Source organism: Pezoporus occidentalis, unplaced genomic scaffold, assembly GCF_034315485.1.
Source record: "Pezoporus occidentalis ecotype Australia unplaced genomic scaffold, CSIRO_AGI_Poc_V1 ctg163, whole genome shotgun sequence".
Taxonomy (NCBI): Eukaryota; Metazoa; Chordata; class Aves; order Psittaciformes; family Psittacidae; genus Pezoporus; species Pezoporus occidentalis.
In genome coordinates this window covers 1,368,007-1,380,743 of record NW_026913457.1, presented here as the reverse complement: position 1 = coordinate 1,380,743, position 12,737 = coordinate 1,368,007, and the positions used below count along the sequence as shown (strand labels likewise).

The 12,737-nt window shown below is 43.7% G+C and overlaps 1 protein-coding gene across 3 annotated transcripts; it reads right to left on the bottom strand.

The window, feature by feature from the left end:
* Window positions 1–1,199: 1,199 nt before the first annotated feature.
* LOC134160753 (carbohydrate sulfotransferase 5-like) lies at window positions 1,200–11,371 on the bottom strand. Of its 3 annotated transcripts, none has more exons than XM_062613064.1 (2): window positions 11,214–11,371; window positions 1,200–2,721 (listed from the first exon to the last, which is right to left on the bottom strand). In XM_062613064.1, the coding sequence occupies exon 2, from the start codon at window positions 2,691–2,693 to the stop codon at window positions 1,512–1,514; it is 1,182 nt and encodes a 393-aa protein (XP_062469048.1). In that variant the 5' UTR covers window positions 2,694–2,721; window positions 11,214–11,371; the 3' UTR covers window positions 1,200–1,511. The 3 variants fall into 3 exon arrangements, with proteins under 3 accessions (XP_062469048.1, XP_062469049.1, XP_062469050.1); XM_062613065.1 differs by lacking the exon at window positions 11,214–11,371 and adding an exon at window positions 10,987–11,107; XM_062613066.1 differs by lacking the exon at window positions 11,214–11,371 and adding an exon at window positions 5,022–6,166.
* Window positions 11,372–12,737: the final 1,366 nt, after the last annotated feature.

Here is a 12,737-nt window from a genome sequence, read left to right as displayed (position 1 = left end):
CCTTCGTCATTTCGGCAGCCCTTCGCTGCATTCTCTCCAATCTCTTCATGCCTCTCTTGCACAGGGGATCCCAAGAGACTCTTGTGCTACAGACAGCAATGGGGTACCCTTACCACCACAGAATTCCATATTCCCTGAGACAGGGAAGAATCCCCAAGTAATCTGAGTAAGCAAATGGCCCCCAAAGAACTGAAGAATGCATGAGAAATGCCAGCACAACCTCCTAGTCCCTGGAGAAGTCAGCCAGAAAAAAATATGACTCCACAAGCCCCATTGTAGCTCTGGGAACACTTAGGAAAAATCCCCAGCAACAGGAATGCCCCCAAGAAGACACAGCACTGATGGGCCTGCCTCGCAGCACTAAGAGCATCCACCTCCTACAGCAGGTTAAAGTGGTGGCACTGAAAAATTTTTGTGCATACCATATACGAGCTACAGCACAGCATTCAAGTAGCCCTAAGAGGATTATCTGGTATCAATCAAACATGTACTATCCATCCTGAGATATGCTGGATTAAAAAAAAAAGTTAAAACCACACAAAGCCCTCTTACACAAGCATCTGTCTCTCTACAACAACTGTTTGAACTGATAGCTTCCATACAGCAGTATAATCAATACAAGTATTTCCAGGGTACCTCAAAATTCTCAGTGATCTTCATAAACAACCTGTTTCTCTAAACAGAGAGGGTAATGGTATGAATGATGCTGCATGATCAAGCGTGTGCCTACTCCATGTCACAGCATTAGAATGCACGACTGGGGCAGCATTAACAAGCTATTTCCACAGTGATTCCACTCGAAGTTTCTCCATCTTTTTTGCTTTCTGCATTCCATGCCAACATCACCATCAACTATCTCGGTGCAAACTTTGCTTTTCCATGGAAAAGAAATCTATCAATAAATGAAGCTCCTGCATAAGCCTTTTACAACAGAACTGCTGCAGTTGTCCTAGCTCTTAGAACACTTTTAATAAAAGTTCTCCATAATTAAAATATTAAAATTATGTTAAAATTTAAAACATCAAGAGAAGTCTGAAAAGTTCTTCACAACAACTTTAAAGCAAAGGAAAAGAGTCAGATGATTCTAAAAGAAACAGAAGGAATTTAGTTCCTACTTTGTTATTTATACACATTAAGAACTGAAATTCTTAAGTATTTAAAGCATGAAAACAGAAAACTATTATCAGTGAACAAAGTCATCTTTGATAATTCATCTTTTAATAGAATGAACTTAAATTATATTTTAAAAACAATGCTGAGAACAGCACAGCTCAGCTGTAAATGTGCAATCTGACAAGTATCCGCAGTATTTCTCATGCCTTTTTTTGGTTTTGGGTTTTTCAGTGTAAGAAACTCAGGGTAAAAACCTCCTTCCATTATGGAAAAACAGCAGATGGGAAGATAGTTAAACTTATCAGCCAAGGATTTTCAAATAACCTCTATGCTGCATAGTAGACAGATATGCAACCATCTACACACCACTCCCCAACCCCAATCTCAGAAATCATGTCTCAGTGCTTTGGATTAAATGATGACCAACTGAATTGATTCTGTCTTCTTGGCAGCACTAAATCCAGTGACAGATCTTTCTGCTCTTTTTCTGAATCTACCAGCTGATAGCCAAGCATGTTTATAGCACCTCTGCAAACTTCCTGTATTTGCTTAATTTTCTGGAAGGAAAGAGCATTTCTCCAGGCCTGTGAAACACTAACTGCATCTCGAGATGTGATTTTGAAGGCTTCTTTTTTCTTTCCTGGTCCCTGTCCATGTGTGATATTATGGATCCAGCTTTTGAGCATGGGGGTCAAACTAAGATCAGCGAATTTATACATTTCTGAGATTTCTGATAATGGATCCCTTACCAGGTCTTCGAAACGGATCATTAAATAGCGATCTTTAAGGAAATGGGGTGGTTTTAGAGTAGCTGTTTCATAAATCTGAACATGACTTCTACAGATCTCTTGCATTACTTTGTATTTGCTGTCTTCCACTTTGGTGCCATTGGTGCTCAAAACGATCCCGTTGTCACGGGCTAATGCTTTGACCGATTGTTCCCGTGACTTGACGACTGCCCTGGGGTCACGGACCAAGTGAATGATTTTGAGATTCAGGGACGGATCAGTGAGAAGGGGGTAGAGGACCTTCAAGTCAAAGAATCGAACCTCCTTGATGACAACATGACTGTAGGTTTTACAGGCTTCCTCCACCTTGCTGAATGGGTACCGTCCACAAAGAGTCTTGCATGCCATTTCACTGGTTATGTCAGTACGCTGAAAGGAGTCACAGGCAGGAGCTGAACACAGAGCCCGACTCACTGCCCACTGGAAAAGATCAGATAAGTTTCTTTTCCAAGGCATGTAAGCATCAAACACAGACATGTCACACAGAAAAACCGACCTGACAAGGTCCCGCACTGCCATGTGCAAGACCTTGGCGCTGCTCTGGTACATTGTAACCCACACGTGCCATGCAGGCTCCATCAGGTAGAAGACACTGGGGTGCTGGCTGAAAAGTTGACCAACAAAAGAAGATCCTGACCGCCAAGAAGAGAGAATGAGGATGTGGACTTGAGATGGTTTCTCCTCGGGCTGAGTCATGAAGCTACTATACCGGGCATACATGAAGAGTAAGAATCCGGTCTGAACCGCAACAAAAATTATAACAACTGTGCTAGGAATCCGAATCCTTGCCATTCTCACCAAGGAAAAGCAATTACAAAAGCTGAAAAAGAAAAGGAAAATGCATGTGAACCATTGCCCCTATGGCACATAATAATGTCACAATTTACACAGTACAAGCTCTTGCATTAGCAAAACCTTCTTTCAAATATGCATTAGGCAGTCTTCGCTTCCTCAACAAGTGGCACTGGGAGATGATCATTTGCAGGTGACAGGTATCAGAAGCTGCAAGAAAGTAGTGTGTGACAGCAAAATCACAGCAGAAATTCTTTTGGAGCATGTGCTTGATGCTGAAGGAAACCTTGAGTTGATGCAGCTCAACTACTGGAGAAGTAAAAATTTACAGAATACACAAAGCCCTCAACTTGAATTCTGGTAAACACTGCTGAGGGGAAAAAAATCTTTCTGAATCATTCCACAGTATTTCCATTTCTGTCTGCGAGGGCTTCTATCCCTTCACAGGAGCAGACAGGAAAGGCAGTAACTGTGACTACTAAAATAATGAAGCTGGCATGCCTTTGGACTGGAGTGCAGATACCCCATGACTGAATACTCTGAATTTGCATTTAAGAAGTTATCCATTTGTGAGTTACAATTAATCTGCATGTAACTCCTGGAAAATTTTAGGCATGTTGCCCACAAGTGGACTTCTGTTTTACTTGGAAGTCAAAGTTCAAGCCACATGCACTCCTCATGATCTCATACTGGAGGTTTTTGGCACCTACCCCTTTGTGCTCTCACTTTTGCAGATTCCACTTGTAAGCAGTCAGTGTATGTTAGCAGGCACGGTATTAGGATGATAAGAATCCTCGTGCATGCAGATCATCTCAAGAGTTTTACATATAAGCATTTGCTATCTAGCTGCATTTAGGCAATATTTTTATTGTTACACTGAAGATGTCAACAGGTATCAACACACTGAATTCCTGAAAGTAAATAATGCAGACTAGTGAATATAGATACACACTGATTTGACATAATACATACATTAAGTTCTTAGTGCTAGCCCAAGGAAACATGAAAAAGACTATTAACTAGTACCAAAAGTTGAAATAAATGGTCAATTGAAAGAGATAGTAGAAATGGGCAGATTTGGCTCCTTCCACTGTGCAAATGCTTCTTCACTATATCAAGAAATGCATTCTACCTTAAATTAACACAATTTTGCTACTAAACTTTTATTTAAAAGCCAAGAAAAACAGCAGAAATATGAGCTGAGTAGGAAAAAGGAGTCAATAAAGACATCCACCTTTGGTATCATATCGTATCTCCTAAGGAGGGTATGGCAAATGAGTAAGGTATTAGTTTGCTTGCAGACACTTTTCTCCCAAGACACAGTCATTTTGGTTTGAAAAAGCCTTTAAGATCAAGTCCAGCTGTTAACCCAGGACTAAACCATGTCCCTGTGCACCATGTCTACACCATGTCTTTTAACCACCCCCAGGGGTGGTGGTTCAACCATGTCCCTGGGCAGCCTGTTCCAATGTTTGATAACCTTTTGGTGAAGAAATTGTTCCTAATATTCAGTCTAAACCTTCCCTGGCACAACTTGAGGCTATTTCCTCTCATCCTATCACTTGTTATTTGGGAGCAGAGACTGACTCCACCTCCCTGCAACCTCCTTTCAGGTAGTTGCAGAGAGTGATAAGGTATCCCCTCAGCCTCCTTTTCTCCAGGCTAAACAAGCCCAGCTCCCTCAGCGGCTCCTCACGGCACTTGTTCTCGAGACCCTTCACCAGCTTCACTGCTCTTCTCTGGATTCAAAGATCTGTATATTCCTCACATCCACTCCAATTTATAGCCACTCAGTTAAAAATGCCTCTTCACTGTTTTATGTTCCTGGCTTCACCATACAATCTGTTTCTGTAGCTTAGCAACAGCATTTAGTAATTTCTAAAACTGTGTTTATCACTGAGGATTTAGTGGTGGTGTTGCCTGCTGAGGCAAGACCCTTTTCTCTACATTCTCATCAATCTACATCCAGCCCAGAACAGTGTCCAGATGGCTCTGGAGCATCTCCAACCTGGGAGACTACACAACTTCCCTGGGCAGCCACTGTCAGTGCTCCATCACCTGCACAGTGAGAAGTGTTTCCTGATGCTCAGAGGGAGCTTTCTGTGGTTCAGTTTGTGCCCATCACCTCTTGTCCTGTCACTGGGCACCACTGAAAGCAGCCTCGCTCCATTTTCTTTACACTCTCCCTTCAGATATTTATAAACATTGGCGAGATCTCCCAGTATCAGCCGCTCCTCCCAGTTTCCTATCCTCAGCAAACTTGCTGAAGGTACACTCTTCCCCATCATCCATTTTGTTAGTGAGGGCAGGTCTGGATTCTGCACTGACCTCTGGGGTACACTGCTAGTTACTGGCCCTCAACTAGACTTCATTCCACTGACCACCAGCCTGTGGGCCTGGCCTTCAGCCAGGCTGCAATCCACCCCACTGTCCGCTCATCCCGCTGCCCCGTGCCAGCTCCTTTGCACAGTAACCTGATTGTTCTCACTTCAACAGGCTTGGTTTTTAAATAGCAAGATGAGACAAAATGTAACAGAGTGCTCATAAATAACCTTATTTTCTCAGGGCCGGGCTCATGAGCAAATTTAAAGCCACAAAAAAACAGACCTTTTACTAGACCCAGATGTCACTATATTCACTGAAATGCCCACTAATATATCCAGGCAGACAAGTATGGAAAGAGTAGCGCAGTCTCTCTACTCTGGTATTAATGTTTGGCCTGCAAACAAATAATGCTGCCAATTTTTGGCAATGGGATGGGGTGGCAAGGTGTCTGTGGACCAAACACACTGTGAGTTGGCTTTTGTATTTGCTGCACAATCAATATGATAGCTGTACTCAAAAGGGAACTGAAGAATGACGGGTGTAGTCTGATACCCTGCACTAAACCATAAAATGTTAACTATGGAACCACTGGCCCCTTGGCCTAATGCCAAAATCTCCTGACTCAGATCCCAATGACTCCTGACTCTCTCCGGGACCAATGACTGTTTTTAGAGCATCATATTTTGCATGCTAATTGGCCATGATAATCCTTCAAGACAATGTAGCAGAATACAGTCAAGTACAAAGATTAATCAAAATGACAGTCAATTACTTCTGTAAAAGGAATACTGAAGTTCCTCAGCCTGGAAGAAATGCTTCCTGAACAGGTCACAACTGGCCTGGACAGAGTATCTGCAAAAACACTTTCTCACAACTGCTCAAAACAGGAAAATTGGGAGAATTCAATTAAATGATCACTCATGACAAAAGCTTTCTGTACACTGCATTATAAAAATGTGAAACTCTACCTCAAAATGCTGTGGCAGCAAGACTATACAAGAGTTCAACAAATTATTATATCCACTGAAAGTAATTAATGGAAGAGAACCTCCATAAGGCTGTGAAAGCAAAGACGAGGCTCCAACTGGTGGTTTAGCAACTCCCTTGACTGTAGATGGCCGGAGGTGTCTGCCTGCATCTGGGAGGTCTACTCGGAGAAAACACATCCTTTATTTAACATTTTGCCTAGCAATGCAATACCTGCTACTGTTGGGCACAAGAACAGGTAGATAAACATCCAGTTTAATTCAGTATGGCTGAACTAATTCAATTCAATTCTTCATAGGTAAAATCTGCTTTATTCAAATACTATTTTTTGCATATTATGCCACCAGAAGCATTTATAAGTTTTCTCAACGCAGTGGCGACTATCAGCAACCCAGCAGTCTGCACTGACACTTCAACAGAGGTGAGGAAAGAACCCAAGTTAACACGGAAGAGCAGCTGCTTTTGCTAGTTCAAGTTTTCCTGAAACAGTTTCTACACCTGAAAGACAGGCAGCCAGAACTACGTCAAGTCTCTGCAAAAGTCAGGTATTTTCTGTACTGGCTGCATCCTGTAGCTCCTGACAGTCTGGCCCATTACATACCTTTTAGAGACACAGTGATACTTCCTAACGAATTAATGTGTTTCTGTTCTAACTACACAGAACTGCTGCTCCACTCTAATGAAGACCACAGCAGGAATAAAATACTAACTGGTCTTTATACCTTATCAGCAAGGGATGAGGGAGTAAGGAATAAAATCATGTAGATGTCAAACAAAAAGCTGGGGTTTTAAACTCAAATCTGTGTTGACTGCCTCTCTGACCTCTCCTCACTCTGATTCCCACCCAAGTACTGCTGCAGACAGTACTGTGCCAACAAAAACACAGACAGCATAACTATTAGTCCATAATTTGTGTCTGAACTAGTCCACCCACTGTAAGCAGTACAAATAATATGCAAAATGGCTGCAGCCAAAGTATTTCCCTACTCTTTAGTATGATATAAACTGCAAGAAAGATTGTGATACCAAAATAAAGCACTAAGCAGATTTTCATTTTCAGTATTTAAAATTCATCTTCTGTGCTTTCAGGTGAGTTGTGATGTTTCTAGGGAATATGCATGCACGTAGTCACCACACAGAAATGAGTAATTACACAATAAAATGGAGCATCTGTAAGAGTATTCTCTGGGGCAGTTTCCAGTGCATGAGGCCAAACACACATCCAGTTCACTGTTTTTTCTCTGTAAACAGTACCTTTAATTTCTGCATTTCTCACACTGGGCACTATAATTCTCTTTGCAAGTAAATACCCTTTTACCATCTGCAGTTGCATTCTGCAGATAAGGTGTTTTCTGCCCACATTAAACTCTCACTCCTTTAATGTGCAGCTTTATAACCCACCAAGCTCCTTCAGGATTTTTGACAAATGTTGGCAGGCAGAAAGCAGATCTTGAACACCCTGAAAAATCACCGTCTCATGAAATTATATATTTATATATATATAAATCTACAGATTACATTATATCATCACCTTGGCAGTGCTGGGTTAACTGCCAGGCGATGTTGGACTGGATGGTCTTTTCCAACCTAAACGATTCCATTATTCTAATTGTGAGGGAAAACACCTTACAATACAGCCTGCTTCTGATCCTCCATTTACTCCATCGCAGGGCCCGCCAGAGGGTGCTGCGAGGCAAGCTCTTTCCACACAGAAAGGCAAGATGCCAAAACTTGACCAGTTACTAGTCTGGCCATTGCTCTGCATTGCCTCTCCTCTTTCTCTGCTAGTGTGCTCCTTCTCCTCCGACAACTGAGCGTGGGAACGTGGGGACCCCAGGGGAGCTAGAAAGGGGCTTGTTCCCGTCCCTCTTCCTCCTTCTCTGCTTCCCAGCACAGCTTTCTTGTGCTGCCCCTGCCTTTACTCGAGCAGGACTGCTGACTGAAAGGGAGAAGCACCAGGACAGCCAGACATCCAGCTTGAGTACATCTTCAGCTGTCAACTGCCACCTCAGAGACAGAACCTCCAGCAGGCACCTACCTCCTTGTTGACTCATGAAATCAGACTGACCAGAAGTGTCAAGGGGGCTACAGAGGCAGAAAAACAGACTGTGAGGGATGCCAAGCATAGAGCACTCCAATGCCTTCTGCATCTCTCACCTGAGACACCTGAAGTGTTGCAGTATTTGGTAGTACCACAATACAAGCTTTTGTACTTAATGAATACTGCTAAGCATAAACGATTTTAATAACAATCACAGTGGTATTCCTTTTCTTTGAGAGTAGTATTACTTTTGTTGTGATAATATTTTGGCAGGGAGAGCTCTGGCAAACAGCAAAATAACCAAAAATCTCATTCTAACAAAATCTTTAGGCAGAACCATCTCTTCACAAGCCTATGAAAATGTTCAAAAAGTGATCTGAAAATCTGTATATATGGTTTATCTGAGAGTCCTGAGTCAAGCCAGTAACTGGGCTTGTCTGCTAATGGCTACTAATGGAAACAAGATCCTGGACGAGATGAATCCTGGCTCTGTCCCAGAATAACTATTCTTACATATTGTGGAAAGGAAATGAATTATACAAAGTGGCTAACAGAGCAATGATTTTCTTCATCACTTAAACTGGCTCTGACAGAATCCTGAGCTGCAGGGCCACTAGCATCTACCACTGCTTCCTGAAACTAAGATCCATTACAGAAAGCTATCCAGTTTTACCAGGCAGGCTAAACACACAGTGAGTGGTAGTATTGATCCCAGACACCTTGTTTTCTAAACAGAGCACTTTTCAGACCCAGACTCGTAGAAACGAATGGAGGAGGAAATAACTAAATTGTGCAGTGGATGATTGTTTGGCTCTTGTTTTCATTTTTACTCGTTTGTCATGTAAGATAAGTAATGTTGGAATTCAGTAATCAAACCTTTGCAGGTCAGCACTGTAAGGAGCACAGTTGCTCAGTGAACTTCGTTTCAGTACAGAATTCAACCTGAAGAGACCTAGTAAATTAACTTTATAGCTAAAAAAAAGACCCTCCTGTTACACTGCTCATTTTTTCTGGAATACTAAAACTATAGAAAGATAGCAAGAAAGTGCCCCACATTAGAGCTGTAGAGAAACATGGGCTTGCTTTGAGCCTGGGACAAAAGGCTGAGATGAAAGACTCCCTTGGAACAAATGGGTCTGGATCTGTTTCTGGAAGACTGAAAAATATGGCTGGAAGAAAGCAGAACAACTGAGAGAAGAAGTACAAGTATCTTGTCCCCTAAAGTGACTTCTGGGCAACTGAATCTTAGCAGTCTTTGTCAAAGTCTTCTCCAGCCATTTTGTGTCTGAGAGAGTTTCCAGCACACTTTCATTTAAAACAGTTTATGCAACACTTTAAAGCCAAACTCATTAGGCAGAAAATACTTCAATTCCCACAAAATGCAAAAATGCATACATAATTTCCCAGATTGATCTCTTCTACTGAAAAATGATAGCCTAATGATATACTGTGTTCAACCTCTTGCTCGCCAAAAATGATTTTGTCCTGTATGCCTGTCATATACTAAATGCTGACTTTCAGAGCAACCATATCAGCTAGATATAAGTATCATTTATGTACTTATAATTCAGCAAAATACTTCAGTACTGCCTGTGAAAAAAATTGTAACAGTAAATGGTATCATGCATTTTATAGAATTAATAGGAAAATGTATGTGCATGGTGTGATAAACAGATCAAAGACCACCTAAAGGCCTACTATACCTCATGGAGACATTTACTCACTACGTACTTCACTTCTAAGACATCACACCAATGCAATCACCACCAGACTGGCTGCTATGAGCTAACATTACAAACATAGCTTGCTGCTGAAAAAACTGAAACACAGGAACGTGACAAAGCTGGTCCAAGAAAAACGCACAGCAGTATTTCTAGTAGTTCTTGATATAAATCACCCAGCTGACAAAATGTCAGTTTTCACTGCTCCTGCACAGCTAGAAATGACACATCTGCACAGGGCAAAAGCCAACAATATGTAGATTGGACTTCGAATGAGGAAAGAAGAGTTCAATGAGTGCCTTCCATAACCACTGATACTTCAACAAGAGCTAAAAGTATTTCTAACAGCTGATCACTGCTAAATAATTGAAAAAAAATTAGTAAGCCTGCTTTTTTTTTTTTTAAAATACAACAGTGAAATGGCAACAGAAAGTACAATAAATTTACTGTAATCAGTCATTTTGAATTCTAACATTGTATTAGCATTTCAGCTGATAGTGTTAGCTCAGTTTTTAAAACATTCTTCCTTTTACAATCTAGTGGAAAATGAGATTGAAAGAGTTGCTTCCAGGTTATCATCAGGCATAAAGACTTGATAACACAATGAAGTATACCATAGGTTTCATATGTGACCAGAAAAAAGGCACTGGGCTTTTATATATATATATATAATTTGAGGCTAGGATGAGTTGTCCAGCCTGAACAAACAGCCATGTGAAGGCACAGCCGTCCCTACAACACCTATTTCTCCATGCAATGCACCTGAAGATTACGAAGTGTTTTCAGCTATTCCGATTACCGGCGCTCAAGAAACAAGGTCTGCTCAGCTGCAGCTTTTGTTAGGAATTATTACTTACGGTTTTAAGGATGGCCAAACGGGGGTGACAGTGACTGAATGCTGCTCACATCGGAGACCTCGCTGACACCCCACACTCTCCGAGGGCGAACGGGCTGAGGTGCGCCCTGTGCCCCACCACAGCAACTGCTGCAACAACGAAATAACAACAAATTCTCTGTCCACTGGGAACAGGCGGGACACAGCAGGAGAATGGGGAAGGATTCCCCCGAATGATGGGGAATGTTCTCTAGAGCACCTCATTTCACCATCTAAATCCGGCAACAAAAACTAATTCAGCCCGAATCGGGGGGGCGGGGTGGGGTGGTGGTGTCGGAGAAAATAAAAAATAAGGCAGATTTCCAACATTTCGAACACCTTTACCTCAGACACGAGCTGACTGCGCCTCACGCAGCGCCCGCCCGGGCTGCGCGGGACCGCCGCGCCGGTACCACCGCTACCTCACCGGCTCAGCCAACGGCTCACAAACATCTCCTGAACGCAGTGCAACCGGTGACAAACACCGACATCGGACACCCAAAGCAACCGGTCCGTCATCGCCCGGCCCGCCTAGCGGGACGATGAACAACCCCCCCCCGGCCTACCCGTGCCTTCCCGCCGCCTCCCGGCACCGCCGCGGACCCGAGCTGCCTGCGGAGACAATGAACCGCTTTCAGACGTGGCCGAGGACACGGGGCAGCGGGAGGAGCCGATCCGAGCCGATCCGCCCCGCTCCCGGAGCATCCCCGGGCAGAGGCGCAGCCCTGCCCGCCCCGCCCCGCACAGCACCGCCCGCTCCAATGGGACCGGCGCGGCGGGGAGCCTCGGGACAGCGGCCGGGCGCTGATGGTGGCGGCAGCCTTACCGGAGCCGGGCCGCTGTAGCTCCCTCAGGCCTGCGCCGCCTCCCTGCCCCTCCGCCCGCCGCCACCCCTCAGACCGCGTCCTGCGGGGGGAACGGGACCGTAGCCGTCCTTGTCCCGTCCCGTCCGGACCCCGACCCCCCAGGGGCCGCCTCCTTCGTTCAAGCATCGCCCCATGGAAACCTCGGCACCCGTGCCTCTTCCCTGCCCACATCACCGCTTTTGTTTATGCACAGGGCTCTTAACCAGCAGACACTCACTCATCTATTTCCTGAACCAGACCTATCCACCATTTTTCCTTTCGCATGCATTCACTGAGCTGTTGCTCTGAGCTGTTGTAACTTCATGTGGAAGGAGACGAGAGAAAAGCAAAATAGGGGGATGGGGTCTCCTGGTTTTACTGCTGTTTTCTGACATTAGCCTCTCTCCTCTTCCAGCTGCTACCTTAAACAGGCTTCTGTTCGGCTTGGAATTCCATTTCTGTGAGAGTACAGCAGCTCAAACCCTTAAAATGGGCCTATGGTCTCTAGGGATTTCTATCCCTTGCTTTATGCCCACCCTAATGCTTGTGCAGACACATACCAAGCTCATTCAGGGAACTGACTTCTCTGAAAAAGTGAATATATTTGGTAAATATGACCTTTACCATAATGAACTCATTATCAACCATAATGAACTGATAGCTCATGCACTCACACACTATCACCACTGCAAGGAAGAAGAACTGGGACTACAGCAGGAGAGATGTATGTCAGCATGAGATGCTGGTGAAACAAGTGCACGGGCCCTATGTTCATCCTCTGCAGTGCTAAGAACACTGAAAAGCAGTAGACAGTTGCTGTTGACAGTGCACTGGGATACAAAGCCAACTGCCAGCAGTCCACGGCTGCCATGAGTGGAGTTCGCAGAGCAAACTGGAGATTTCTGGAATAGGTAGTTCTCAAAACTGCCAGGATGCTGAATCCCAGAGAACAATGGTCCAAAGGTCGGCTGTTGCTTTACAAGTTGCTCTTTCATGTTTCATAGCTGCACCATGTCTTGAGACTTAAAAGAGAACCAACACAAAATTTAACTAGCACCTAAAATTGTTTTACTCCTTCCTGCCATAACATGGCTTTGCTAGAACTACAAAACTGAAAACACAGCAGAAATGTTGTTGGTTTCCATTTTAAGCTTGTCTAGAACAAAAAGTAAGCTTAGAAAGAGAAAATAAAACTAAACAATCTTCCTTACCACCCACACTAAGAAAGAGGGACATATCAGCACTCACCAG

Coding starts and splice junctions, on each gene's coding strand:
- LOC134160753 (XM_062613064.1), bottom strand. CDS start 2,693: ATGGCAAGGATTCGGATTCCTAGCACAGTTGTTATAATTTTTGTTGCG.